Here is a 26904-nt window from a genome sequence, read left to right as displayed (position 1 = left end):
GGTCAAATACTGCAGTGGCCGGGTCAGTGAAGCGCAGTGGGGTGATGGGGCTGGTGCAGGCCAGGGTGGGAGGGGGGAAGTCGACAGATGATGCAATAGGTATAATTAAATAAATAAATACCTATTCCGTCATCTGTAGACTGATCCACAGTAACCAGCGAAGGTAGTGTGGTTCTTTAATGGAAGTTTGCATTTGCCAAACATCATGACGGGGACAAAAAGAGTTTTAGTGGCTCAGCAACTTATATAGGACTATGGTCCATCCCTTCTGATCTGCATTCCCATCATCTATTATTGCCTTGAAAAGGTTTTTTGGATGAAACATGCGCCGGCTGTCTCTTATCTCATGATGACTGCCTTGGACACTCATGATATCGTTTGGCTGTTAATTGATGGTGCTGGGCTTCGTGCTACTGGGACTGTAACATATGTTTTGCACTCTGTCAATATGATTTTTTATGTGTTTACATACATAATCTATGTGAAAATACCATGGGGACAAGTTCCTTTGTAAGGCGTATGATAAATAGTACTTCAAAGTCCATCTCTTCAACCCTGAGCTTATGTTTGCATAATTTATTTATTGTTGCTACTCCCCAGGTGTGTTTCAGACCATTTCCTAAGTACCTTTTATTTGGATGGTGTAGCACTTTCTTATGGTAGTCTTCATGCCTCTTTGAGGGCCACCATAGTTCTTACAGGTAGATTCCGGTGACTGACTGGGTGGTATACTGGCCTGTCTGTAAAGTCAATAAATCCTGATTCTTTGGCAGTCTCAAAACTCTGCCTTACTCCAATTCCTCTTCGGTGTCTCTTCTGTTTCCACTTCAACGATTCCCTCTGTGTCGGAGCCTTCCTTCGGTGTGAGCTCTGTTTTCTCAGGGATTTCATCTTAACTTGAAAGCCTAAGGCCTTTAAGCAAAATGCTCTTCTGTGTCTTTGCTATGGCGTAGTCGACCAAACTTTGTTTCTTGCTTGTCTTATAGGTCTTTGGTTGAAACTCTGTGCACATGGTGCACCCATGTGATCCTTCAGCAGAGGTTGCAGACCTCATGGCTATTTTTTGGGGAGAACTTGTGGCTGCACTTTGGACAGAATCCAAAAAGCAATGTGCTCCATATCCATTTTTCATTCTCCGACTGGCATAGTCGATGTCTTCTCTCAAAGGAAAAACTTTCTGACTTTGTTGTTGTTCAATGGAATTCTGTTTCATTCAACGTTGGTCCCCAGCTGTGCTGTCTTCTTGTGTTATCTGATGTGTTTCAGTGTTCATCTCAAAAAAATTATTTCCTCTCTCCTTCTGCTCCACAGTTCTCTGCTGTGCTTTTAGACACAACATCAGAAAAAAGAATCAGAAGATGATGTCCATGCTGAGGGTCTTCTTGGATGTATGGCGGATGTCATCCTATTAGGAGCACCAAATGGTCAATGACTTGACAACACCCACCCACCCAAAAAAAAAAAATCTACAAGAATTAATTCCAGATCCATTCACTAGATGCCGAAATAATGCACAACATGTGAATCCAGAAAATATGTATGCTGCAAAATATAATGTTCTGATGGTCTCATATTACTTGCCAGTTAAGAACTACTTCTTCTAGAACCACCAGCTCTCAGAAAAGAAAACACTGGACACAGTTCTTCTTAATAGAGCATCAAGAGTTTAGAATTCCCTCTCTCCGACCTTACACACCACCACATGTCTGACTTTCTTTAAGAATGAACCAAAGCTTCCCCTCCTCTTCAATTCTATCCAAAACGAACTCTGTTTCTCCATTGCTTTTCTACACTCCTCTCTGCTGTCCTCTTCCCACCTTTCTGTGGCTTCAAATCTTCCATTTCACTTGAGAAATTAAGTTCACTTAAATTCCCACTTTTGTTTCTTAATATTGCACATATTATATACAAACTCCATATTGAAATGTATCTGATTACTTTATCACCCAGACTGTTATTGATTAATTGATTCATTCTGTAATTTCCTGATTTTGTCTATGTAATGCACTGTAAGCCTTTGGGCAAGGTTTGTGCTATATAAAAAGACATAATACATAAATGAATAAATAAACAATCAAACACATAGCAATGCTCATTGGCTGCTGCTGTACCGCTCTGTGCCTTATTCATGTTTCAAGGTGCTTCCTCCCGTTGGCGAGCAAGTCTAACCAGCTTCCTAAGAGCTAGCGCACTTTGAGATGCACTTGGACCAGTATTTACTAAACTGTGCTGTTGGCACTTGTGATGCAAAGTAGAGCTATGAGCTGAAAGCAGGGCACACAAAAAAGTTCATCAACTTTCCTAGGCTAAAGTACTTTTGACCGAAAGTTTATCTCAATGCCATGCTACAACAGCGACACCTAATAAACTATGCAAAGTCAGCAAAACGGGGCAGGAACAGCGTAAACACCCTTAGTATTGCAGGGAGAGCTAGATCAATTAAAGTAACGCGACCAGGTTTTGCATGGAATTCCACCATCAAATGAAATTAAAAACAATCAATATGTAAGCTGACTATCACCTAGCATGATGTGAGTAATTCCACTGAAATTACACTCATTTTACATAGCATATCCTTTGGCAGTTGCCTGTGCAGAAACATTTGTACAGGATGGTGTGCGTGAAGTACACACCTCCTGCAAGACACCACTTTTTCACCTATGCGCCATAACATGACATATAGTAGAATGTGACGCAACTCAAGTTTTTCTTCAGTCCGTGCAGCTCTGAGTATATTCTCGCAGCCCTGGACTGCCAGGTATTTTGTAAATGCGAGCAATAGAGTGGAACGGCTGGGTTAAAAAAATAGAGAGATGAGGTAAATTTTAGAATGCAAGTGGCTCTCTTGATCCATATGAAATCTAGCCTGCTCATAATAAATGTCACTAAAATGGTTCCCAAACGTTTACAACCATTCATGTGTGACGACGGATGTGAAGGCACTGAGCCTTCTGTTCGCTGACTGGCCCTAAGAGCGAACTCACATTCTACCTAATAAGGGCCACAGAACATGCTGGGTGGGATCTTGGCCCACTGCCCTAATTGGTACAGCCAGTGCCCTCCATGAGGGACACAGCAGGCAACGTTAGACCTGCAGCTTGTCATGCCCCAGAACAATGGATCTGCCAGGCTCTACGCCCCTTCAGCTCTTAGGAGACCAGCCTGACCTGCTGCAAAAGGCCTCATCAGATCTAGAGAGAAATAGGTCTGGGAGTGATAACGGAAGTGGTCATCTCGGTTTATACCAATGGATGCCGATGGGGACCCCATGACTCAACTTCAAGTCAGCTTGCCTTTATCGGGGTGTCCACAGAATGGTTGCATCTGCCAGGCATAACAACAACTATATGGGAATGGTGCTCATCTAAAACGAATTTTAATTGAATTCATCTTATATCAATATCCTAAAAATCTGCTATGAATTTTGCCATTTCGAATAAAGCCAAGCTGAACATTAGGAAGAAAGTTCAAGTCCTAAAAACAAATGAAAAGCCAAACCAGATAAGTGACGAAAACCTCCAAATGCACACTAAATAACTATGGGGCAGATATAGGGTTTTTCAGAAGTTGGACATCCATCAAAATACTGTAAATTGCCCTTTTTACCCTTTTTAGAGTGCACAGATGTCGGTTTGCTCACAGCATGGGTGACAAGACATCTGCCACAAACTCTACATCAGGTCTTTTGTTTGACTTCATAGGTACTGTTCGGTGGCATGTTCAAGAAGACAAACACAAATAAATTTAATTCATGAGAATGCGGGCATTCAATCGAAATTTTAAATTTGAATTTACCAGAAAACTTGATGGAACATCTAGAGTACCCATCAACACCAACAAGAGTGTTGTTGACCCAAAAAAACCCTTTAACCCACCCAAGTGAAGTGCCCCACACCACATCATACCACTCCACTCCCTTCACCCACCCCCACAGTGCTTCTGTTTCTCCTCTGCGCTGTTGGGATAATGGACTGAGCGGTACTCACTGTGAGAGGTGATGTACTCTGGGGACTTCCCTGGCCCCAGGGGGTCTGCTTCTTCGTAGTAGTCTTCAGGTGGGGGTGTCGTGGGCAGTGGTGGAGGTGCGTCCGCCGGGACCTGAAATCCAGAAGACAAAGATTCACCAACAGAGACCAATACTCAGGGTATGTTACTGGGAATTTCAGAGAGCACTCTATGCACACTGAATCACTGGAATAGGGTGACATTACTCCCAAAAGGTACCTGATTAATAACCCTGGATCATAGACGTTATTTAGGGGTCTCCAGGGGTCGTGGCTGCGACCCCTGGCTTTCCTCTTGCTCCCCTGCTGCTGTCCTTGCTACCCCATGCCTCATAGGCTGCAGCAACAGCATGAAAAGTAGAGGGAAAACAGGGCAGTGAGAGCTTTGTTTACCTTTTACAGAGCCCACACATCCCCTCCCTGTGGAACTCTGAACACTGAGGCACAATGATACAAACTGTGAATGACAGCAATAACGAATAGTTTCTTACCTGTCGGTGTAGTTTTGCAGCTTGAAGATCTTTCTGGATTCACTATGCTGTGCATTATTCCGCGATCTTGTGGTTGGGTCCGGATTCGTAGTCTATTCTTTTTTTTTTTTTTTTTTTTTGTAGCCCAGGTGGGCGTCGACGTACACCATTTGGTGCACCTCCCGTGACGTCGTCGTGCTTCCTGCGGAAGTCCCACCTTTGGGGCGCCATCTTCGGGTTCTTTTTTCCTTTCCTCTTTCTTTTTTTTTTTTTTTTTTTTAACCCTAGGCGATTGATTAATCCTTCTTGTCCCTTTATCTGTATGTTTGTATTTCTTTGATCTTTTCCATTTTACCCCCTCTTCCTCCAGCCTCATCTTCCTGGCGGAGGTGGGTGGGTTCGCTAGTGAATCCAGAAAGATCTTCAAGCTGCAAAACGACACCGACAGGTAAGAAACTATTCGTTTTGCAGCGTGAATCTTTCTGGATTCACTATGCTGTGCATCGATTTTGTAGCGGTTTTCCTAGTTCTGTGGCGGCTGGGTGGTAGATGAGCGTTGGTCGTTGAAAATGTGCTGAAGCACCTTCTGTCCAACCTGTGCTTCCTTGTTCATCTGAATGTCCACGCAGTAGTGTTTCGTGAACGTGTGCACAGATGCCCAAGTTGCCGCGAGGCATATGTCCTGGATGGGCGTGTTCGCCAGGAAGGCCACGGTGGCCCCTTTCTTCCTTGTGGAGTGAGCCTGCGGCCCCTCCGCTAGCTCCTGTCCAGCCTGTTTGTGGCAGAATTGAATAGTGAGGGCAATCCACCTTGCGATGGTGCCCTTAGTCACAGGTCTACCCATGAAGCTAGTAGCAAAGGACACAAACAGCTGTTTCGACTTCCTGAGTTCTTTGGTTCTCTCAATGTAGTGCATCACCGCTCTTCTTGCATCGAGGGTGTGCAGTGCCTTTTCTGCGTTTGTAGTCGGGTTTTGGAAGAAACTTGGTATCTGGATAGTCTGATTTATGTGGAACGCCGACACTACCTTGGGCATGAAGTGTGGGTCCGTTCTCAGGACTATTCTATCTTTGTGGATCTGAATGTAGGGTTCCTGCAGCGTTAGTGCTTGAAGCTCGCTCACCCTGCGTAGTGAGGTTATGGCCACCAGAAAGGCTGTTTTCATAGTCAACATCTGCAGTGTGGCCTTGTGAATGGGTTCAAACGGTGCCTTCATGAGCTCCGTCAGGACCACGTTCAGATTCCATGCCGGTGGCGGCAACCTTTTCGGGGGGGCCATCCTTTTGGCTCCTTCCATGAATCTCCTCACCACCTGCGAGCTGAAGAAACTTCCACCTTTTTCACCTCTGGTGTAGGCCACGATGGCCGCTAGGTGTACCCTTAGTGAGCTCGAGCAGAGGTTACTCTTTAGAAGGTGTGTGAGGTACCTCAGTACTGTTGAGTCTCTTGTCATTCTGTTTTGCAGGCCCTTTTTCCGGCACCACACAGTGAACCTCTTCCATTTTGCGCTGTAGCATTTTCGTGTAGTTGGTTTCCTCGCCTCCCGTAGCACTCGCATCGTGCTCGGTGGCAATCTTAAGTGTGCGAACTCTAGGTCTTCAGGAGCCATGCCGCCAGGTTGAGGGTCTCTGGCTCTGGGTGTAGGACCTCTCCGTTTTGCATTGAGAGCAGGTCCTTCCTCCTCTCGAACCTGTATGGGTCGCCTTGTGCCATTTCCTGAATTTGTGAGAACCATGTCTGCCTCGCCCACTGCGGAGCCACCAGGATCAGGGTCATGTTGCTGGTTCTGCACTTGTCGAGCACTCTGTGCAACAGGGGTATCGGTGGAAAAGCGTAGGCAAATGTCCTCGACCAGCTTATCCATAGGGCATTTCCCTTGGATTGCTGATCTGGTTGCCTGGACGCGAAGCTTTGGCATTTTGCATTGTGGCGTGTTGCAAAAAGGTCTATTGTGGGAGTCCCCCATCTCCGGAAGAGTTTCTCAGTTTCCTGGCCATTGAGCTCCCACTCGTGTGATGCTGAGGTCTGCCTGCTTAGCCAGTCTGCCTCCACATTGTCCTTCCCCGGAAGGTGAATTGCCAGTAGATCTATCCTGAGAGGTATGGCCCATCTCCAAATCTCTTGAGCTAGGGATGAGAGCGGGAACGACTGTGTCCCCCCTTGTTTGTTGATGTAGAACATCGCCGTGGTGTTGTCTGTTTGGACCAACACCCTCTTGTTGAACAGGTGCCTCTGGAATGCCTTCAGGGATAGCAGGATTGTTTTCAACTCGAGGTAGTTGATATGGCGGACCGCATCTGCTGGGGCCCATAGACCCCTCACTCTGAGGTTGTCCATGTGCGCTCCCCATCCCTTCTGCGATGCGTCCGTGGTAATGGTCACTGTTGGGATTGGTGGTGTCAGGCTTCTCCCTGCTGTTATGTTGTCTCTGTTCCACCAAGTTATCTCCTCCTGCACTGCGTGCGTAACAACCACTAGCTCCTCCCAACTTCCGTTTGCTTGTGACCATTGTTGTTGTAGCCATTCCTGGAATGGTCTCATGTGCAGGCGTACATGCGGCACCAGCTGGATACAGGACGCCATCATCCCCATCATCTTGCTCACAGCCCTCACTGTCAGAGCTCGCCCCTTCTGGTAGAGCTTCGCCTCCTTCAGTAGAGCCTCTGTCCTCCTCTCGCTGGGCACTACTGTACTGTTGCGGGAGTTGATCTTTGCCCCCAGGAAAATCTTCACCTGCTCCGGTTCCATTGATGATTTTCCCCAGTGGATCGAGAATCCCAGATTTGTGAGGGTGTCTGTTACGCATTTTGCGTGCCTCTCGCACTTTCCGCGTGAGTTTGCCTTGACCAGCCAGTCGTCCAAGTAGGGGTAGACATGTATTCCCTGCCTTCGTAGGTGCGCCGCTACCGCCGACAGGCATTTTGTAAAGACCCTTGGTGCTGATTTTAATCCGAAGGCCAGGGTCGTGAACTGGTAGTGTTCTTGTTCGATGTTGAATCTTAGAAGGCCCTTGTGCCTTCTGTTTATTGGGATGTGAAGATAGGCATCCTTGAGGTCCACGGTGACCATGAAGTCCCCTTCTCTTATCTGTGGCAGAACCTCCTGCAGTGAAGTCATTTTGAACCTTTGCGTTCTGATGAACTTGTTTAGGTAACGGAGGTCTAGTATGGGTCTGAGGTCTCCGTCTACCTTCGGAACCACGAAGTAGTTTGAGTAGACCCCTTTGTTGCGTTCTCTGAACGGCACTGTCTCTATGGCTCCCTTTTGCAGGAGTTTCCGCGTTTCTTCTCTGAGTATTGCCAGTTCTTGGGCCGATCTCAGTCTTCCCCTTGGTTTCCTGTTTGGAGGTCTTTTCTCCAAATCTACGCAGTACCCGTACTGCACAACGTTCCGTATCCACTTGTCTGTGGTTATACGCCGCCACTCCTGAAGGTAGAACCTCAGTCTTCCGCCTACTGGTGTCGTATGCTCGTAGGCTCTTGAATTTTCTCTTCCCCCTGATGACACTTTTCTGCGCCTCACCCTTGGGGTCCTGACGAGGGTAGGCGTCCTCTTGCGTGCTGAGTCACTTCGTCAAGGGCTGTTCGCCCCCTCTCCTCCTTTGGCCACGTCCGTTCCCTCTCCCGCGAAAGGACTGGCCCCGAGGTTGATATTGCCAGTTTTGCTTCTGCTGACCTTGTCCGTGACCTTCACCCTGCTGACTTTGTTGGAACGCCTGGTGCGACGTCCCCTGCTGGCTTCCTCCCCTACCGTAGGGTCTTCTCGAGGGATTTCCTCGCCTCATTCCCCTCAGCTGTAGGGCCCCCATGGACCTCGCCGTCTCGTTTTCTTTTTTCAGCTGGGTGAGCTTGTCGTCCACTGTTGCTCCGAACAGTGTCTCTCCATTGAAGGGGGTGCCAAGGATGTTGTTCTGCACTTCCGGTTTGAATCCCGAGATTCTTAGCCATGCATGCCTCCTCTCTGTGACCCCTATGGCCATGAGTCTTGCTGAAGTCTCTGCCCCATCCAACGCCGTCTTTATACAGGAGTTGGCGATGTTTTTGCCTTCATCTATCAGGTGAGAGGCTCTCTGCCGGTATTCTTCAGGGAGGTGCTTTACTAACTCCCCCATCTCATCCCAGTGCTGGTATTGGTGTCTATTGAGGAGTGCATTTGAATTCGCCATGCGCCAGTGCATTGCGGCGTTCCTCTCGACCTTTCTTCCTGTGAGGTCAATCCTCCTGCTCTCCTTATCCGGGGGTGGGCCCGAAGTTGCTGGTACGTTGGCCCTTCTCCTGGCCGTGGAGGCTATGATGGAGTCCGCGGTCACGCTACCCTTGATGTAAGGGGGGTCCAGGGAGGAGTGCTTATATTTCTTCTCTGTCCTGGGCGTGATCGACCGGCAGGTCGCAGGTTCTTTGAAGGCTTCTCTCCCCTGATTCATCACGCTTTGTAGCATGGGGAGGAACTGGCTCCTTGTCTGGATGGGGAGCAGTGTCTCGACGAGAAAATCGGCTTTCGGTTTCTCCTCGTCGAGTTTGACGCCGAAGGCCATTGCTGCGCTCCTGACCACCATATTGTAGACCCCGATGTCGTCGGGTGGCGAAGGCCTCGAAGGGTACGTGTCCACGGGCTCCTCCGGGTTTTCGGTGTCGAGATCGTGCCATTCGACGTCGTTGCTGGTAGATGCCGCCGATTCGTAGAACGACCGTTGGTCTTCTTCCTCGGCTTCTCCCTCATAATAGGGCTCTTCTTCCTCTTCGAGTTCTCTTGTCAGCCCTTCGGCGTCGAACTCGTCTTCGACCTCACCGACGTCCGCTGATGAAACCGTTGGAATCTTGAATTCCTTCATTCTGGCGTCGAACTCCTTCTTTCTTTGAAGGATGTTCTCCATTTCGGCCTCGAGCCGCCTCTTCTTTTTCTCCATCTCGGAGATGCTTTCGGCGTCGACCGCGGGTCTTTTCGATGAAACTTGCGTCGACGTCGAACGTTCTTTCTGCGTCGATCGGCCCGTTTCATGGGATGCTTTCGACGACCCTTGCCTTTCGGCGTCTTTCGGCACCAGGGAGTCCTTCTCTAAGGATCCGCTCGGCCTCTTGTCCGTGGTACCCCCTTTGGACGTCGAAGTTTTCAGCGCCGGGGCTCCCTTCGTGGACTTTGACTCAGATTTTCTCGAGTCACCCTCGTGTTGTCGAGGTACTTTCTGTTTTGCGCTCGACGATTCTCTTACCTCGTCTTCTTTTTTCTTGTCGGTCTCTACGACCGTGAAGTTTTCGGCTGTCTCGGCGTCGTTGTCCTCGTCGTCCGAGGAGAGGCCCAGAGCGTAGAGCGTCGGGGGCTTCCCCTTGCCATCCATGCTGGCGTTGGCCCTTCTCTGCCGCTCTCTCACCCTGAGTGTCTTCGGCGCGAAGGCTGAGCAGGCGTTGCAGTCGATACTCTGGTGATCGACCGGTAGGCAGAGGTTGCAGACCGGATGCTGGTCTTTCTGCGCGAACTTGTGGTGGCAGTTTGGGCAGAACTTGAATGGCGTCTTGTCCATTGCGCTCAGGGTCTCTGAGCGTGCATTCTCCAAGGCCGTCGAAGAAAAAGGGCGCTGGTCCTCCTTTCTTCGCGCTCCTGATGAAATCTTTTCCTTTCCTGATATCTTCTAGTGTTTCTATCGACGAAACTCGCTTTTCTTCCTTCTTCCTTCGAGTGTAATTCTGGAGCTTCCCGATGACGATCCAGACCCAACGGCGGAAAAAAGAATCTGAAGATGGCGCCCCAAAGGTGGGACTTCCGCAGGAAGCACGACGACGTCACGGGAGGTGCACCAAATGGTGTACGTCGACGCCCACCTGGGCTACAAAAAAAAAAAAAAAAACAAAGAAAAGACTACGAATCCGGACCCAACCACAAGATCGCGGAATAATGCACAGCATAGTGAATCCAGAAAGATTCACGCTGCAAAACTTTCTGACATGGATGATGCTGTGTGATATTAAAAAGTAAGCTGGGTAAGCCCAAGTAATGTCCTTTTATTTTATGTGACGAGGCGAAAACGCGCATTTCCCTGGCATCGGTCAGATGAGATTTTAAGGCCCAATGTGCTATTTTCTAACATTTCTGATTTAAAGCCAGAAACATTCTAAGCCTTCCTCAGTTAATCCCTGAAGTAAAAGTGTGAGAGGACAGCATGTGCCTTATTTCTGAGCTGGTGGGAAAGGTAAGTGCTGCAGGGTATGGGTCCAGAGAATTTGTGCAAGGAAAGTTAGAAGAACAAGTGTGTTTCATTAGGATGACATCAAAAGCTGTTGTAAGTGATTTCCGGGATTCCTATGTATGTAAACATACATCTGTTCCAAGCTGAAGTGCATTTCCAGAGGCATAAGCAGGCTTGTGAATATGCCACAGCTATATGCACAGTTCATGTATTTAGCAAAACCATGGATACCCCCCAGTTAACACGTGGGTGTTGACTAAATTAGGATGTATCAGCATTAGTAGTTTTGTTGCTATTTTTTAATCTTGCAATGATTGTATTGTAGTAGTGTCATTTCTTGTGATGTCAAGAGGGTCAAAAGTCTTGTGGCATCACTTCCTGTGATGTCATGAGGATCCAAAGGGTGTAGGATGCCACTTCCGCTACCCATGGCATTTTGGTTAATTGACATTCATGCCCAGGATCTCGAACCCCTCCATTCTCAAACACAAAGCTCACACTACCCTCTATTATGAGCTTGTCACACTGGCCACCAGGATAGACTCCATACACTGTATTCCTAACATCTCCGAGCATCAAACTTGCTCACAGTGGTAACTTCATCTTTGTCTAGAACTGCAGTTTACTAGAAGCATGCAAGCCACCATTACACCCAGCTCAACCACTACAGATTTTAATTCACACCTTAAAAACCCCAGGGAATTTCAGATTCTTGCAAGACATAATGCAGAGTATTAATATTGTATTAGCAGAGGTCCACTATGAAGGCAGCATTAGAGAACCTTAAGCTACCAAGATTTCACAGCCCAGGGCACCTTAGCACATCACTAAAACAAAAAAACACATAAAACAACAAACAAAGTCTTCAGTGTTTATGTTCATTCCATCCTTGGCCTGTCTGCTGAGACACGCCAACCAATACCGGTTCCACCGTGTCAACTATGGGAGTGCTTTTTTTCAAATTTGGTGCCTGGCTAGTGGGGAAATGGGCTCTAAGACAACTAGGCTGTTGCAAAAGGGTTATTGAACACATAACACACTGATGAAATGTAATCAACACAGAAATGGAGACATTATCTTACGGAAGACCCAGAGATGAAAGTCTATCAAACTCTACACCAAACACATAACACAGTCTTGGAATTTAGATAGCACGTCCATATTGCTCAAAACTAAAAAAAAATAATTAAAAATAATTTTAATATATAAAAACAATGTCCTGTGTCACCCTGCGAGGAATGTTCATCTTATGGCGCCACCTGCGGGCATCTGCCTCGCCTGCTTTTGGGATACTTAAATATTAGCAGTGACAGCACAGGCCCTGAAAGAGCAGGGCCTGGGGCGAGCAGTGCTGGCTGCTTCCCCCCTTGTGATCTCCCTGGTGCTTTGTACATATTCCTCTCACAAAAGCTCTGTACAATAACTCTAACATTACATTTCAACACGGGTAATCCTGGTGGTCACAGCATGAGGTCAGCACCAGAAGAGGTGTGAGAACCAGCATCCGCCCCTCTAGTGTGTCAGCGACTGCTGAACGATGCCTGGGAGGATTTTGGAAAATGTTTTCCATGTGAAGCACGTGGATTTTTCAGGAAAATGACTATTATTATGTGGCATTCGCTTGGGTGGTCATCCGCATGGAAATAGGTCGCGTGGTACGGTTTGGCACACAAAGATCTTGGGAGGTACCTGCTTAATGATTTATCCTAAGTTTCTAAAAAATGCGGGGAACATTACTCGTAGGGCACCCCCTGCCCTTGGACACGTCTGATGTCACATTGCACCAAGACATTTCTGCTTGTCCCGGCCTTTCCTGGACGATGGATTGATGGAGAGTAAGGAAATACAATTAAGGCAAAATATGGGAATCCCAACAGACGGGATTTATGTAGGATTATGATTGTGTAATAAATATTTAGTCTATCACACAGGGGTGGTCCGAGGAGGTTTAGACTAGAGACCAGCAAGGGTTAACTCTACCACAGCCAAGAAACCCTTGAGTATATAAGGATTACTGTTCAATTTAAGAGCTAGCTAGGGTGAAATATCCCTTTAAAACAGGGATCTTCAAACTGGGGGCGGGCCCCTCTTAGGGGGCCCTCAATTGATCCCAGGGGGGCCAGGCTCTTGCCAAAAGAAGCATTCTGCTTTGTTTTAATCAGGAAGACATTGAGTGGCAGTAAGCCGCTCAGTAATGGGCTGTCACTAACATCTTATGTCATTTATATCCAGCTGGGAGTATGTGTCAAAAGGAGCCCCAAATACTCTTCAAAACCCCCACCCCCATTTCTAATAATCACACTGTGGATACTTGTGCACATTAGTAAGGCCGGCCTGACCCGAATAATATATTTGGCAATCAAGTATTTGGTTCCTTTTTTAAAAGATAACTGAATTGTTTAACTATGTTGTGTGTTTAAATAAGTCCAGACATTTTAAGCATTGCCTATTTAATAGAATCGTTGCGAAAAATTCTGAGGGGGCCTGATGAATTTGATTTTGTCATGGGGGGGTGGGCAGCATTAAAAAGTTTGAAGACCTTTAAAAGGACGATTTCCCTCACACATCATAGGTGGCATGCTTCATCATTGGGAACATCTAGTCATGGTACGGGCTACAACCCTCTCACTGAGAGGGAGTAGCTCAGGGATGTTTTATTCTAGTGAAAGGTATTGTAAATACCTCGACGATGAGCCGAGGGTGCTGGGGCAGCAGAGCAAAAGTGTGAGTGACAGTTAAAACTAGCTACAGGGTACGCAGTTTCCTTTATTCTTGCGTCCCAAGGCCAGGATTAAAAATAGGGCACTGCAGAAGGAAAATATACCCGCTGTTAGTGTCAATAAAAGGCCTACATTTTTTAGCCTATGATCCCTCCACAGAGGTGTGGCGGCTTTCTACAAGGCCTAATAATAAGTGCTGTTGCTCAATCTGCTCAATGAAAAATAGAGTGCGAACATATGTATGTAGAATAGTTTACATATATGTATGTATGTAGAAGAGTTTAAATATACATAACCATCCAGAGATCCTATGAATCGTCATAGAGTGGAGGATTCACTGGTGGTAGGTTAATAGACTGAAACATGTCGACCTTTTATTGACACTAAAAGTGGGTATATTCTCCTTCCGCAGTGCCCAGTTATATACACATATAAATTATAAACATTATAACAACATGGACTATTTGTGAAGATGTATACTGTAAGAACTCAAGGAAACACACCCTAGGGTTTCTGGCCAACAATGATGAAGAGACAGAACAGTGTTGCCAAGTAACTTAAAGACTGTTTTATTGGGGCTCAACATTAGAAAATTAAGACCCTAAACATAAGATTCTGTTTAACTCGGTTTAAGAATCTGGAATTCAAAGAAAGGGAAAACAAGAGTGCACAGTTGCGACCAGGACGAGACAGTAGTCGTGAGGTCAGAGTGAGTGATGGGCACCGGGAAGATGAGATGCGCGGGCCGCACTGACTATCTGAGAGTGCTGTAGAAGAGGCTATCGTACTGACCGTGGTGACCGCAGGCACTCAGGGCTCAGCTCTCTGTGGCACAATGTCTGCTTATGAAGAAGAGCCTTGGCACATAGCCGGCCTTGTCCTGGCACCAAGCACCGCATGGGTCGACAGACACTGATTGTTGGTGCTGTGTGTGCGGGGGTGGAGGATTGGGAGAAGAGAGGGCCTTCATTTCATTCCCTAAAGCAGCAGTTCTTGACCTGTGTTCTTGGAACTCTTGGGGGTCCGCCAGGCCTGCTCAGGGGGTTCGAGACTGCTTAGAAAATTTAAATTAACAGATTAATAAAGAGTGTATAAATAAAAAAGCAAAATGTAAAATTTACATTTTTAAAATATTCTGTAAATCTGAAGGAATTTGAGATCGTGGGCTAGAAATTAAGTTTGTATCCTCAGAATGATTCATGGGAGCGGTCCAGTGCATCAACCAGAATACAGTATGGACAATGCGTGGCCTCAATTGAATTAAAAAAAATCTTTAACCTTCCCATTAAAATGTAAATGCTGATATTTTTTACATTTGTGAATTAAATAAAATATTTCATCATTTGTGTATTTGCTTGATTCTGTATTTTTGTGTGATGTTTTGCACCTCAGTTCATCAAAATTACATAGACCAGGGTCCATGGCTTCCAGTAATGCCTCCTTGGGGGTCCCTGGATTCCAGTAATGACTCAATAGGGGACCACGGATTACAGTATTGATTAAGTGGGGGTCCACAGAAGTCAAAAAAGGTTATGAACCACTGCCCTAAAGGACTGAGTGATTTGGGCTCCTCCATCCTCACATCAGGTTGGGAAGGAGAGATAGCCGGGATGAGGGATCCAACAAGAAGCTACCTCTATACAGCGGCCTTGAAAAACTGCGGCCCACAGTTATTAACATTTTGCATCTGGGTCGTGTCACTTTTTAGCCACAGCCTGGTGCAAAATCTATTTTGCGATTTACAAAACCACACAAGCCCAATTTGAGTGGATTTGTAAAAAAAAAAAGAGCAACTCAAGGCAGCTTGCATTACCTTGTATTTTCATGCAAATCCATATTTACAAAGATTTGCAAACATTAGTTTACAGCAATTTTGTGTGCCCATCCAAGGCTGCCGTAACAGGTAGAAATATTTGTATTTCTCCTTATTACTTCCACTTTTATGTGTGCTGCATTCTGCATCAAAGAGTAACGGGGGAAGTATAGAAAGTAATCAGATTACTCCGGCGTCATTGAAATTTTACCCAGGCCTAGTGATCATGTGTAGAAAAGCAGCAAAGAAACAAACAGAGCTGCATTGGTAGAGGCCGCACATGGGTATGGGTATGAGCACACCCAGCTGCTTCTGCAGCACCAAATGGATATAAGAGGAGATGAAACCAGCCATTTAGGTAACATGCATCTTACAAAAGCTGCATTTGTCAAAATATACGTACGTCTTTTCCATCAACACTCTGGAAGAGCGCAGGGGTCGTGCTCTGCTGGCAATTTTTGTAATCCACAAGTTGAAGTGCAAATGTTTGATTGTAATAATCATGACTCCCATTCGAAATGCTTAGATAGGCAACCACCTATGACCTATGAATGATACATTTGATAATATCAATAACACATATATATATATATATATATATATATATCAGATACGGTTTGCTCAGCAAAACGAGGGCGCACTCTGACACAAGAATCATCCATCAAGCACTGCGTCTGCAGTGCTTGATGGATGATTCTTGTGTCAGAGTGCGCCCTCGTTTTGCTGAGCAAACCGTATCTGATGTTTTCGCGCCGGCTCCAGGGCGTGGAGGGCGCACCACCCAGCGGATTTTATGGGGCCACGGGGCGCTGAATTTTCTGCCGCTCCACATGTGGGGACAAACAAGCCTTTGGATTACAAGCACTGATGGACACTTTTGCGGCTCATTGAAGGGCCGTTTGCAACAAAAAAACTTTTTTCCATCCCATTTGGGTTGAAGGTAGGCTGCAGCACTACATATCTCAGCTAACACTGGGGTTCTCATTCGAGTAGCCCATTGGAGGGCAGGTATTTAAATTCATTGCTGTAGCATTGCGAGACTTTGGGACTATGCCTATGATTAAGGGAATGTTCTCCCGAAACGCGTCAGGCAGCAGAAACAAATAAAGCGTCTGCAGTGCTTGATGGATGATTCTTGTGTCAGAGTGCGCCCTCGTTTTGCTGAGCAAACCGTATCTGATGTTTTCGCGCCGGCTCCAGGGCGTGGAGGGCGCACCACCCAGCGGATTTCATGGGGCCACGGGGCGCTGAATTTTCTGCCGCTCCACATGTGGGGACAAACAAGCCTTTGGATTACAAGCACTGATGGACACTTTTGCGGCTCATTGAAGGGCCGTTTGCAACAAAAAAACTTTTTTCCATCCCATTTGGGTTGAAGGTAGGCTGCAGCACTACATATCCCAGCTAACACTGGGGTTCTCATTCGAGTAGCCCATTGGAGGGCAGGTATTTAAATTCATTGCTGTAGCATTGCGAGACTTTGGGACTATGCCTATGATTAAGGGAATGTTCTCCCGAAACGCGTCAGGCAGCAGAAACAAATAAAGCGTCTGCAGTGCTTGATGGATGATTCTTGTGTCAGAGTGCGCCCTCGTTTTGCTGAGCAAACCGTATCTGATGTTTTCGCGCCGGCTCCAGGGCGTGGAGGGCGCACCACCCAGCGGATTTCATGGGGCCACGGGGCGCTGAATTTTCTGCCGCTCCACATGTGGGGACAAACAAGCCTTTGGATTACAAGCACTGATGGACACTTTTGCGGCTCATTGAAGGGCCGTTTGCAACAAAAAAACTTTTTTCCATCCCATTTGGGTTGAAGGTAGGCTGCAGCACTACATATCCCAGCTAACACTGGGGTTCTCATTCGAGTAGCCCATTGGAGGGCAGGTATTTAAATTCATTGCTGTAGCATTGCGAGACTTTGGGACTATGCCTATGATTAAGGGAATGTTCTCCCGAAACGTGTCAGGCAGCAGAAACAAATAAAGCGTCTGCAGTGCTTGATGGATGATTCTTGTGTCAGAGTGCGCCCTCGTTTTGCTGAGCAAACCGTATCTGATGTTTTCGCGCCGGCTCCAGGGCGTGGAGGGCGCACCACCCAGCGGATTTCATGGGGCCACGGGGCGCTGAATTTTCTGCCGCTCCACATGTGGGGACAAACAAGCCTTTGGATTACAAGCACTGATGGACACTTTTGCGGCTCATTGAAGGGCCGTTTGCAACAAAAAAACTTTTTTCCATCCCATTTGGGTTGAAGGTAGGCTGCAGCACTACATATCCCAGCTAATACTGGGGTTCTCATTCGAGTAGCCCATTGGAGGGCAGGTATTTAAATTCATTGCTGTAGCATTGCGAGACTTTGGGACTATGCCTATGATTAAGGGAATGTTCTCCCGAAACGCGTCAGGCAGCAGAAACAAATAAAGCGTATGCAGTGCTTGATGGATGATTCTTGTGTCAGAGTGCGCCCTCGTTTTGCTGAGCAAACCGTATCTGATATATATATATATATATATATCTCCAAATCTCAAAGCAAAAATTACGTGCGCTCTCAGTAGAAATCGGCAGACACACAGATACTGGTTCGAAGTGTTTATTTCACACAACGCGTTTCGGCGGACAGCCTTGTTCGCGTGTGAATGTGTAACCAATAGCAGTCTTTAAATATCGTTTATATATATATATATATATGCCCATAGTTTTTTTAAGTCATTGAATAACCACATAGATCACCTTTGTGTTAGGCTAACTGAAGCGCTCATTGCGGGGGTGATGTTTACACCAAAATTATTGATTATCAATAAAGAATCTGCAAATTAGTTGGTACAGAAGGAGGGTTTTAGGTGAGCTAAACCGTTATATAAAGAAGCCATAACAGGGATAACAAAGTTCTACTATTGATCGTTGCCGCTTTGGCCTAGATCTAAAGAGGCTTTGTGCCAGATTCTCTGTGGACCGTCTGGCTGTGGGAATGTTCCTTAGAGCCTCATATAGACACCCAATTGAATTAACGTGAAGTGCTGAACTGGGAGGGCAATGAGCACCAATTAGGAGAGTTTTCACACTCTAGGTGGCTGACAGATTTAAAAGACACAGGTGGCATATTGAGCAAAGAAATCTGCACAGATTGCACGGTGTCTCAAATACAAGAGGTGGTGAGATTTCTCACTGGGAGCAAGTAGCTGAAATAGTGAAAAATGTGCCCAAGCTTTTTAGGGGCAGCACCAGGTAGTAATATATGGCTATGCACGCACACTGGAAGGCGTGGACGATATCTTAAGTGTGGAAGGGTTTGGTAAGTCTGTCTGAAGGTTATTGAAATCAGTGGTGTGACACTGAAACAAATGTACGCAGGGGCAAATTCAAAGTGCACTATTCAAGTGCTATCAGAGCTGCATCAGTGAGTTGATGCTTCGCATCACTCTGTGCTGTTCAAATGTTATCAGAGCTTAATCCGTGCACTAGTGCTTGGCATTACTATTCTTAAATACTAATATTATATAATGTTCACAAAAACAAAACAAAGTACAAACACATATTGCAGAATTACACGATAACTGCTGAAATACATTAAACAACAACAAAATGAGATTAAAAGAAAATCCTTAAAAGTGCAATGCAGTGCAAAACACACATGAACTAACATAAACTTTCACAGAATTATAATCAACTTTTCTCACAGACAGAATGACTACAATTGCCTCCTTATCAGAGTCCAATTTCAATAAAAATTCACCATTTAAGTTTCAGGTTTTAAATGAAGCATCAGTGCACGGATGCAGCTATACAAACACTTCAACAGTGCTGCAGAGCACAAGTGCACGGATGCAGCTATGCGAAAACTTGAATAGTGCTGCAGAGCACGAGTGCACGGATGCAGCTATGCGAACACTTGAATAGTGCTGCAGAGCACGAGTGCACGGATGCAGCTATGCGAACACTTGAATAGTGCTGCAGAGCACGAGTGCACGGATGCAGCTATGCTAACACTTGAATAGTGCTGCAGAGCATGAGTGTATAGCTGCAGCTATGCTAAACTTGGATAGTGCTGCAGAGCACAAGTGCACGGCTGCAGCTATGCTAACACTTGAATAGTGCTACAGAGCACGATTACACGGCTGCAGCTACGCTAACACTTGAATAGTGCTGCAGAGCACGAGTGTACAGCTGCAGCTATGCTAACACTTGGATAGTGCTGCAGAGCATGAGGGCACGGATGCAGCTATGCTAACACTTGAATAGTACTGCAGAACACAAGTGCACAGCTGCAGCTATGCTAACACTTAAATAGTGCTGCAGAGCACGAGTGCACAGATGCAGCTATTCTAGCACTTAAATAGTGCTGCAGAGCATGTGTGCACGGATGTAGCTATACTAACACTTAAATAGTGCTGCAGAGCACGAGTGCGTGGATGCAGCTATACTATCACTTGAATAGTGCCGCAGAGCACAAGTGCACGGATGCAGCTCTACTAACATTTGATTAGCGGGGGGATTAGAGGTATGGATGCACTGATGCAGCTCTGCTGACATTGCATAGGATGATATTAAACACGGGTGGATGAATGAATCCATTGTGACACCTGAATGGCAGCGGGAAAGGTGGAGCATGGGTGCACAGATACAGCCCTACTAGCACTTCAATAGTGATGACAAGCATAAGTGCACAGATGCAGCGCTGCTAACACTTTAATAGTGATGACAAGCATAATTGCACGGATGCAGCCCTGACAGAACTTGAATAGTGATGACAAGCAAAAGTGCAGGGATGCAGACTTGAATCGTGCGGCAGAGCACGAGTGCACGGCTGCAGCTATGCTAACACTTGAATAGTGCTACAGAGCACGAGTACATGGATGAAGCTATGCTAACACTTGAATAGTGCTACAGAGCACGAGTGCATGGCTGCAGCTATGCTAACACATGAATAGTGCCGCAGAGAACGAGTGCACGGCTGCAGCTAAGCTAACACTTGAATAGTGCTTTAGAGCATGAGTACAGGGCTGCAACTATGCTAACACTTGAATAGTGCTGCAGAGCATGTGTGCACGAATGCAGCAATGCCAATATTTTAATAGAGCTGCAGAGCACGAGTGCACGGCTGCAGCTCTGCTAACACTTGAATAGTGTCACAGAGCACAAGTGCACTAATACAGCTCTACTAACATTTGATTAGCGGGGGGATTAGAGGTATGGATGCACTGATGCAGCTCTGCTGACAATGCATAGGATGATATTAAACACGGGTGGATGGATGAATCCATTGTAACACCTGAATGGCATCGGGAAAGGAGGAGCATGGGTGCACAGCTTCAGCCCTACTAGCACTTCAATAGTGATGACAAGCATAAGTGCACGGATGCAGCGCTGCTAACACTTTAATTGTGATGACAAGCATAATTGTACGGATGGAGACTTGAATAGTGCTGCACAGCATGAGTGCACGGCTGCAGCTATGCTAACACTTGAATAGTGCTACAGAGCACGAGTGCACCGCTGCAGCTATGCTAACACTTGAATAGTGCTGCAGAGCACGAGTGCACGGCTGCAGCTATGGTAACACTTGAATCGTGCTGCAGAGCATGTGTGCACAGATGCAGCTACGCTAACACTTGAATAGTGCTGCAGAGCAAGAGTGCACAGATGCAGCTACGCTAACACTTGAATCGTGCTGCAGAGCATGTGTGCACAGATGCAGCTACGCTAACACTTGAATAGTGCTGCAGAGCAAGAGTGCACAGATGCAGCTATGCTAACACTTGAATAGTGCTACAGAGCACGAGTGCACCGCTGCAGCTATGCTAACACTTGAATAGTGCTGCAGAGCACGAGTGCATGGCTGCAGCTATGGTAACACTTGAATCGTGCTGCAGAGCATGTGTGCACAGATGCAGCTACGCTAACACTTGAATAGTGCTGCAGAGCAAGAGTGCACAGATGCAGCTACGCTAACACTTGAATCGTGCTGCAGAGCATGTGTGCACAGATGCAGCTACGCTAACACTTGAATAGTGCTGCAGAGCAAGAGTGCACAGATGCAGCTATGCTAACACTTGAATAGTGCTACAGAGCACGAGTGCACCGCTGCAGCTATGCTAACACTTGAATAGTGCTGCAGAGCACGAGTGCACGGCTGCAGCTATGGTAACACTTGAATCGTGCTGCAGAGCATGTGTGCACAGATGCAGCTATGCTAACACTTGAATAGTGCTGCAGAGCAAGAGTGCACAGATGCAGCTACGCTAACACTTGAATCGTGCTGCAGAGCATGTGTGCACAGATGCAGCTACGCTAACACTTGAATAGTGCTGCAGAGCAAGAGTGCACAGATGCAGCTACGCTAACACTTGAATCGTGCTGCAGAGCATGTGTGCACAGATGCAGCTACGCTAACACTTGAATAGTGCTGCAGAACAAGAGTGCACAGATGCAGCTACGCTAACACTTGAATCGTGCTGCAGAGCATGTGTGCACAGATGCAGCTACGCTAACACTTGAATAGTGCTGCAGAGCAAGAGTGCACAGATGCAGCTATGGTAACACTTGAATCGTGCTGCAGAGCATGTGTGCACAGATGCAGCTACGCTAACACTTGAATAGTGCTGCAGAGCAAGAGTGCACAGATGCAGCTATGCTAACACTTGAATAGTGCTGCAGAGCAAGAGTGCATGGATGCAGCTATACTAACACTTCAATAGCAAGGAGGTGATGTTCAGCCCGGGTGGATGAAGGGATCTGTGGTAATACTTGGATGTCAGGGGTTAATAAGGAGCATGAGTGCACAGATGCAGCTCTGGTAACACTTGAAAAGAAGGGGGTGCCATGGAGCATGGGTGCACTCCTGCAGTTCCTCTAAAACTTGTGCAGCAGGGGGTGTTGTGAAGTCTGGGGTCCCATGCATGAGTAAATCTCTACACGTGTGCCAAGAGGACACCTTACTCCAGTCCCCCTTCTTCCCCCGTCTTATGTACAGAGTCCAGTACTTACGGACAGGGACATTTTGCAGGGCTGGCCCTCGCTCTCATCTTCCTCATCATCCTTCATGTTCTGTAGCTCCTGGAGGTCGCAGTCTGTGAGAAACAGATTAACAGACAGTTGCATATGTAATGTTCACATTTTTATTGCGTTACCCAGTACATTGTAAAACCATCCCGCTACTGCAGCAAACGACGACAAAGACAAGTCTGACGCTTGAATCTTCCCTCCGTACGGTGAGTGCGTATCTTGAGGGGAGTACATAATTGTGCATTGCATTACTACTCTGGCTCTTGAGAAGGCTTTAAGTGCATACATATCTCTTTTCTCTCTTAACCTACATCTGTTTCTGTCTGTCTTTACCCAAAAGCTCTTAGCAGCACCACACATTTTTGGAAACAATTGATGCAGAATAGCTATTGAGAATCAAGCAGGAACAGAAAAGTAGCCTAAACTAGCAGTAACGAAGGCTGACTCAATGAGCTACAGAACGTCAGTTACTCTGTGCTTTGGTGTAGCACTTGCTGTTGCTGTTATGCCACTTCATAGAGTTGGAAATAACAAGTATTACTATCACTAAATCATAATCAATTTTTCGAAATCTAAAAGGTTGAGCCAACTTTTCCGGGACTGTGACCTGCGTGCCATGCATGCGTGCAAGCAGGAAGTGGTTCACTCGCTGAGCCATCCTGCCGGCTGTGCATGCATGTGCCTGCCCCTTTACCTGTCCCTATACCTGTGCTTGTACCTGTACCCATACTTATATCAGTGTATAAAAGTACCTGAGCCTGTACCAATACCTATCTCCAAACTTATCTATATACCTGTAACTGTATCTGTGCCTATGCCCTTGGTCGTATGAAGCATTTTCCAACTGCATGGGTGTGTTATGAACGTCTATAACTTAGGTAATGAATACATCATTCTTACAGAGTTGTTAGTCTTTACCTGTACTGTATTTTAGGGTGTGCACAGTGTACATCCTGAATCTATATGCAGATTAATACCTGTTTAAGTCCAGTGTACCTGCAGTCACTTACAGTGTTATACTGTTGGGAAGACAGCCCTCCAGTGAAACTGACCATCTCTGAGTTTAGGCAGGTGATTCAGATTGCCCTGTGCTGTTCATAAGCAGAGGCCACCGTTGCTGGCAGGGGTCCCCCAAACAAAACCAGGCTGGTTACGGTGCCATCATCCCAGGCTATGAAGAGATAGAATTGCGACAAAGTGCTTCTAGTCAAAGGGCACGGGACTCTTAGGGGCTTATTTACAAGCCCCTTGCGCCACTGGTACATCACTTTTTCCCATGTTAAAAGTGACGCAGCAGCGGCGCAAGTGACTTGTAAATAAGCCCCTTAGTATTTACCTGTACTCCTGCAGAGGAACTTCAAACTAGCTCTCCCCTTTAAATGTCCATCCAGTCCTTATTACTGGGTGCTCTCCCTCCACATGCGTGCTAATGTATGCACATCATATTTTCGCAAGGGAAAGGTGAGTGCGGTGTCCATCTGGGTCACCGACTGCCTGCCATATAATTAAGTTATCTTCATCCGGATTCTGTGTACTTTGCGTATGAAATACGAAAATGCTTTTTGTAGTTACCAGTAAATGAAAATCCCATTCCTCTTCAAAGTTATGGCACTAACTAGAGACTGTGCTAATTACAGTGCCATGTACTGTATTGTTTCTTATCAATACCCCTCATAGAGGAATGTATGATGATACAACGCAAATATTTACAACGAATGCCTTTACAACACAGTTTTTACATCGCAACATCCATTACAACGCATGATTTTACATCGCATGCCATCACAACGTATTTTTAGAAACTACATTTACGACCCATTCTATTACAATGCATACCATTACAATGCATACCATTACAACGCATACCATTACCAATCATATTACTTTTAGGGCAACAGTAGGGTAAGTGGATCTTTCATGCGATGTAATGGCTGCGTTGTAATGGCATGCAATGTAAAGGATGTTGCGTTGTAATGACTGCGTTGTAAAGGTAGTGCGATGTAATGACTGCGTTGTAAAGGTTGTTTCCGCTCCTAGAGCAGGCCTTCACTGCCTGACCTCATAACACTGACAGAGCCAAGGCTGAACAGAACTGACATGGATCTCCAATCGGAAATCAATAGTATAGTATAGGAAACTTCTTAAGACAGCTCGATTTTAATTTTGTGTACTGACTTACTCTGTTTAAGCAAAGTGCTGCGAAACACCTTTGCATGCGATTCATGAGCTATATTCAACTAACATACCATTTCTGACCCTGGGACATCAGAGGTAGATAACAGCGGCCTCAAATAGTCCCTGGTTGCTACAGGATTCAAGGAACAGGCATCACCTAGGTCTTCCCTAGAATATCTGCATTCCCCACAGTGTTCACCACTAGTATTCATGCAGTGCTGTACATTTATCCCGATCCATTGAGTTGCAGGGGCCACCAAAGGATTAAAGAAAGGTCTACATGGTTTCCTGGGGACCAGAATTCCCTCTTCCTGGCTTGAAATGGTAAGCATTGACTCCTGAGACGTCTTCACTGTAAGGAGAAGCTTGGTCTAGCCAGGGGCGTAACACAGGCCCCCGCAGTGCGGGGGGGGGGGCATGCTCCAAGGGGCCCCCTCAGGATAGCACTCTGGCTGCAGAGCTCCTGTTCGAGCCCGGAGGGGGCCCCTCCACCTGCATTGCAGGGAGGCCCCCTCCAGTTTCGTTACGTCAGTGGTCTAGCAGCTGTTTAACGCTTTCCTAGCCTTTCTTGGGCATTTAATTTCTAGTACTGAATTTCCCAGAAAGTTACTTGGTTATAGGGAAATCAGCAGCAGAACACACACAGCAGAAGAGTCATTCTGGAACTTATGCCCAAGCCTCAAGCCCATCTTGTCCACTCTCCTGATGCTCCTCTCTGCTCTACAGGTTTTTTCCAAATTAAACAAGTTTGACACTCTAGATGATCATGAACAAACAAGTCTGACAGTGGAACCCTCTGAGCAACAGCACCTGAACTGCTATCCCTCTACCAATACTAACCCCTCTGTACTTGCTGGGGTCTGTGTGCACACTGAAACGCACCCACCATCACAATGCAAGTCCCCGTAGGAACCTAAGAGTTTAACACATAAGCACAGGTGCACCACATATCAATTTCAATACAACTTGAACAATTATATAGTCCGTATCCAATACTAATTTTGTTCAATTTGTTTTTCTTTTGATTCCAATTTCAGTTGTTTTAAAGTGAAGTCAAAGACATGATTTTTCACAATGATACAGTCTTTTTCACACTGATACAGCCGACGCGTTTCGTCCTTATACAGGACTTCTTCAGGGCACTGCAAAATTAGATGATTCAATCTCATCAAGAAGGAAGCCAGTAAGTAACCGGATCTGTAGTCTATACGTCGTTCCCCATCAGGTTATTCAATATAAAATATGTACACCTACTTCATCATAACCATGAGGAGGTAAGAGGATCTGCTGATCCAAGGTAATGGGTAGGTCCAATACTAAGATGCAGATGACTGAAATGATGTATAAAACGGAGTCACATCCAAAGTGAAAGATATTACAATGAAATATTAGCCAAGAGTATAGGTTCCTTGTCGTGAAAGGAATCTGCCAAGGGTATAACGAGGAGCCCACGGATTGGGCAAGCATCAACACAAGGCTGTAATATGCCCAAATAGTGTTGTCCAATGGAGTTACATAGGGCTTCGTGCCGAGAGCCACAGTAAGGTTAGAGAACGGTCCAAATTGCGTCACTTCAAATAAAATATTGTATAGATGATCAAGGAATCAACAGCCGAAATGAGGCGTTGCGGTGTCTCCAAAAGCCAAGGGTCACGGCAAGAGAGACATGGAAAAATCCGGGGGCTCCTCGTTATACCCTTGGCAGATTCCTTTCACGACAAGGAACCTATACTCTTGGCTAATATTTAATTGTAATATCTATCACTTTGGATGTGACTCCGTTTTATACATCATTTCGGTCATCTGCATCTTAGTATTGGACCTACCCGTTACCTTGGATCAGCAGATCCTCTTACCTCCTCATGGTTATGATGAAGTCGGTGTACTTATTTTATATTGAATAACCTGATGGGGAACGACGTATAGAATACAGATCCGGTTACTTACTGGCTTCCTTCTTGATGAGATTGAATCATATAATTTTTCAGTGCCCTGAAGAAGTCTTGTATAAGGACGAAACGCGTCGGCTGTATCAGTGTGAAAAAGACTGTATCATTGTGAAAAATTATGTCTTTGACTTCACTTTAAAACTACTGAAATTGGAATAAAAAGAAAATCAGTATTGGATACGGACTATATAATTATTCTAGTTGTATTGAAATTGATATGTGGTGCACCTGTGCTTATGTGGTAAACTCTAGATGATCATGTATACCTGTCCCAGCTAGGATCTGCTAACAATAGGTTAACTACTTTCGTAACAATGAAGTGGTGAACAATAGAAAGTGAATCTCATATATTCTCTTTTATTCACACTAGGAGTTCGTGCCACAGTCTCCGGAGTAAAGCTTACCAAAATCATCGAAGAGTGATTCCACAAAGCTGGTCCCATTGCGAAGAGATGCTGTGTTTACGTAGGTCAAATTCACCTCATCCCCTGGAGAGAAGAACGTGAAAACAGCAGTGAGAAGCAAGAGAGATCCATGAACAAGTAAGGAGTGAGAAGACAATGGATATTGTCGAAAGGTCCCTATAGAGT

The 26904-nt window shown here is 46.0% G+C and overlaps 1 protein-coding gene across 4 annotated transcripts in view; it reads right to left on the bottom strand.

Annotated features, from left to right (window-relative positions):
• The window catches only part of AFAP1L1 (actin filament associated protein 1 like 1), a 275377-nt gene that overhangs the window by 99398 nt on the left and 149075 nt on the right, over positions 1–26904 (bottom strand). For all 4 annotated transcript variants that reach the window (XM_085618165.1, XM_085618164.1, XM_085618163.1 and 1 more), the window contains exons 3-5: positions 26719–26802; positions 22173–22255; positions 3987–4098 (exon numbers count right to left, since the gene is read on the bottom strand). In XM_085618165.1, coding sequence (XP_085474291.1) covers positions 3987–4098; positions 22173–22255; positions 26719–26802 — 279 coding nt within the window. The remainder of the gene's footprint in view (positions 1–3986; positions 4099–22172; positions 22256–26718; positions 26803–26904) is intronic.

Source organism: Triturus cristatus, chromosome 7, assembly GCF_964204655.1.
Source record: "Triturus cristatus chromosome 7, aTriCri1.1, whole genome shotgun sequence".
In the NCBI taxonomy this organism is placed as follows: Eukaryota; Metazoa; Chordata; class Amphibia; order Caudata; family Salamandridae; genus Triturus; species Triturus cristatus.
Note: the sequence above shows the minus strand (reverse complement) of the source record. Positions and strands in the feature narration are given on the sequence as shown.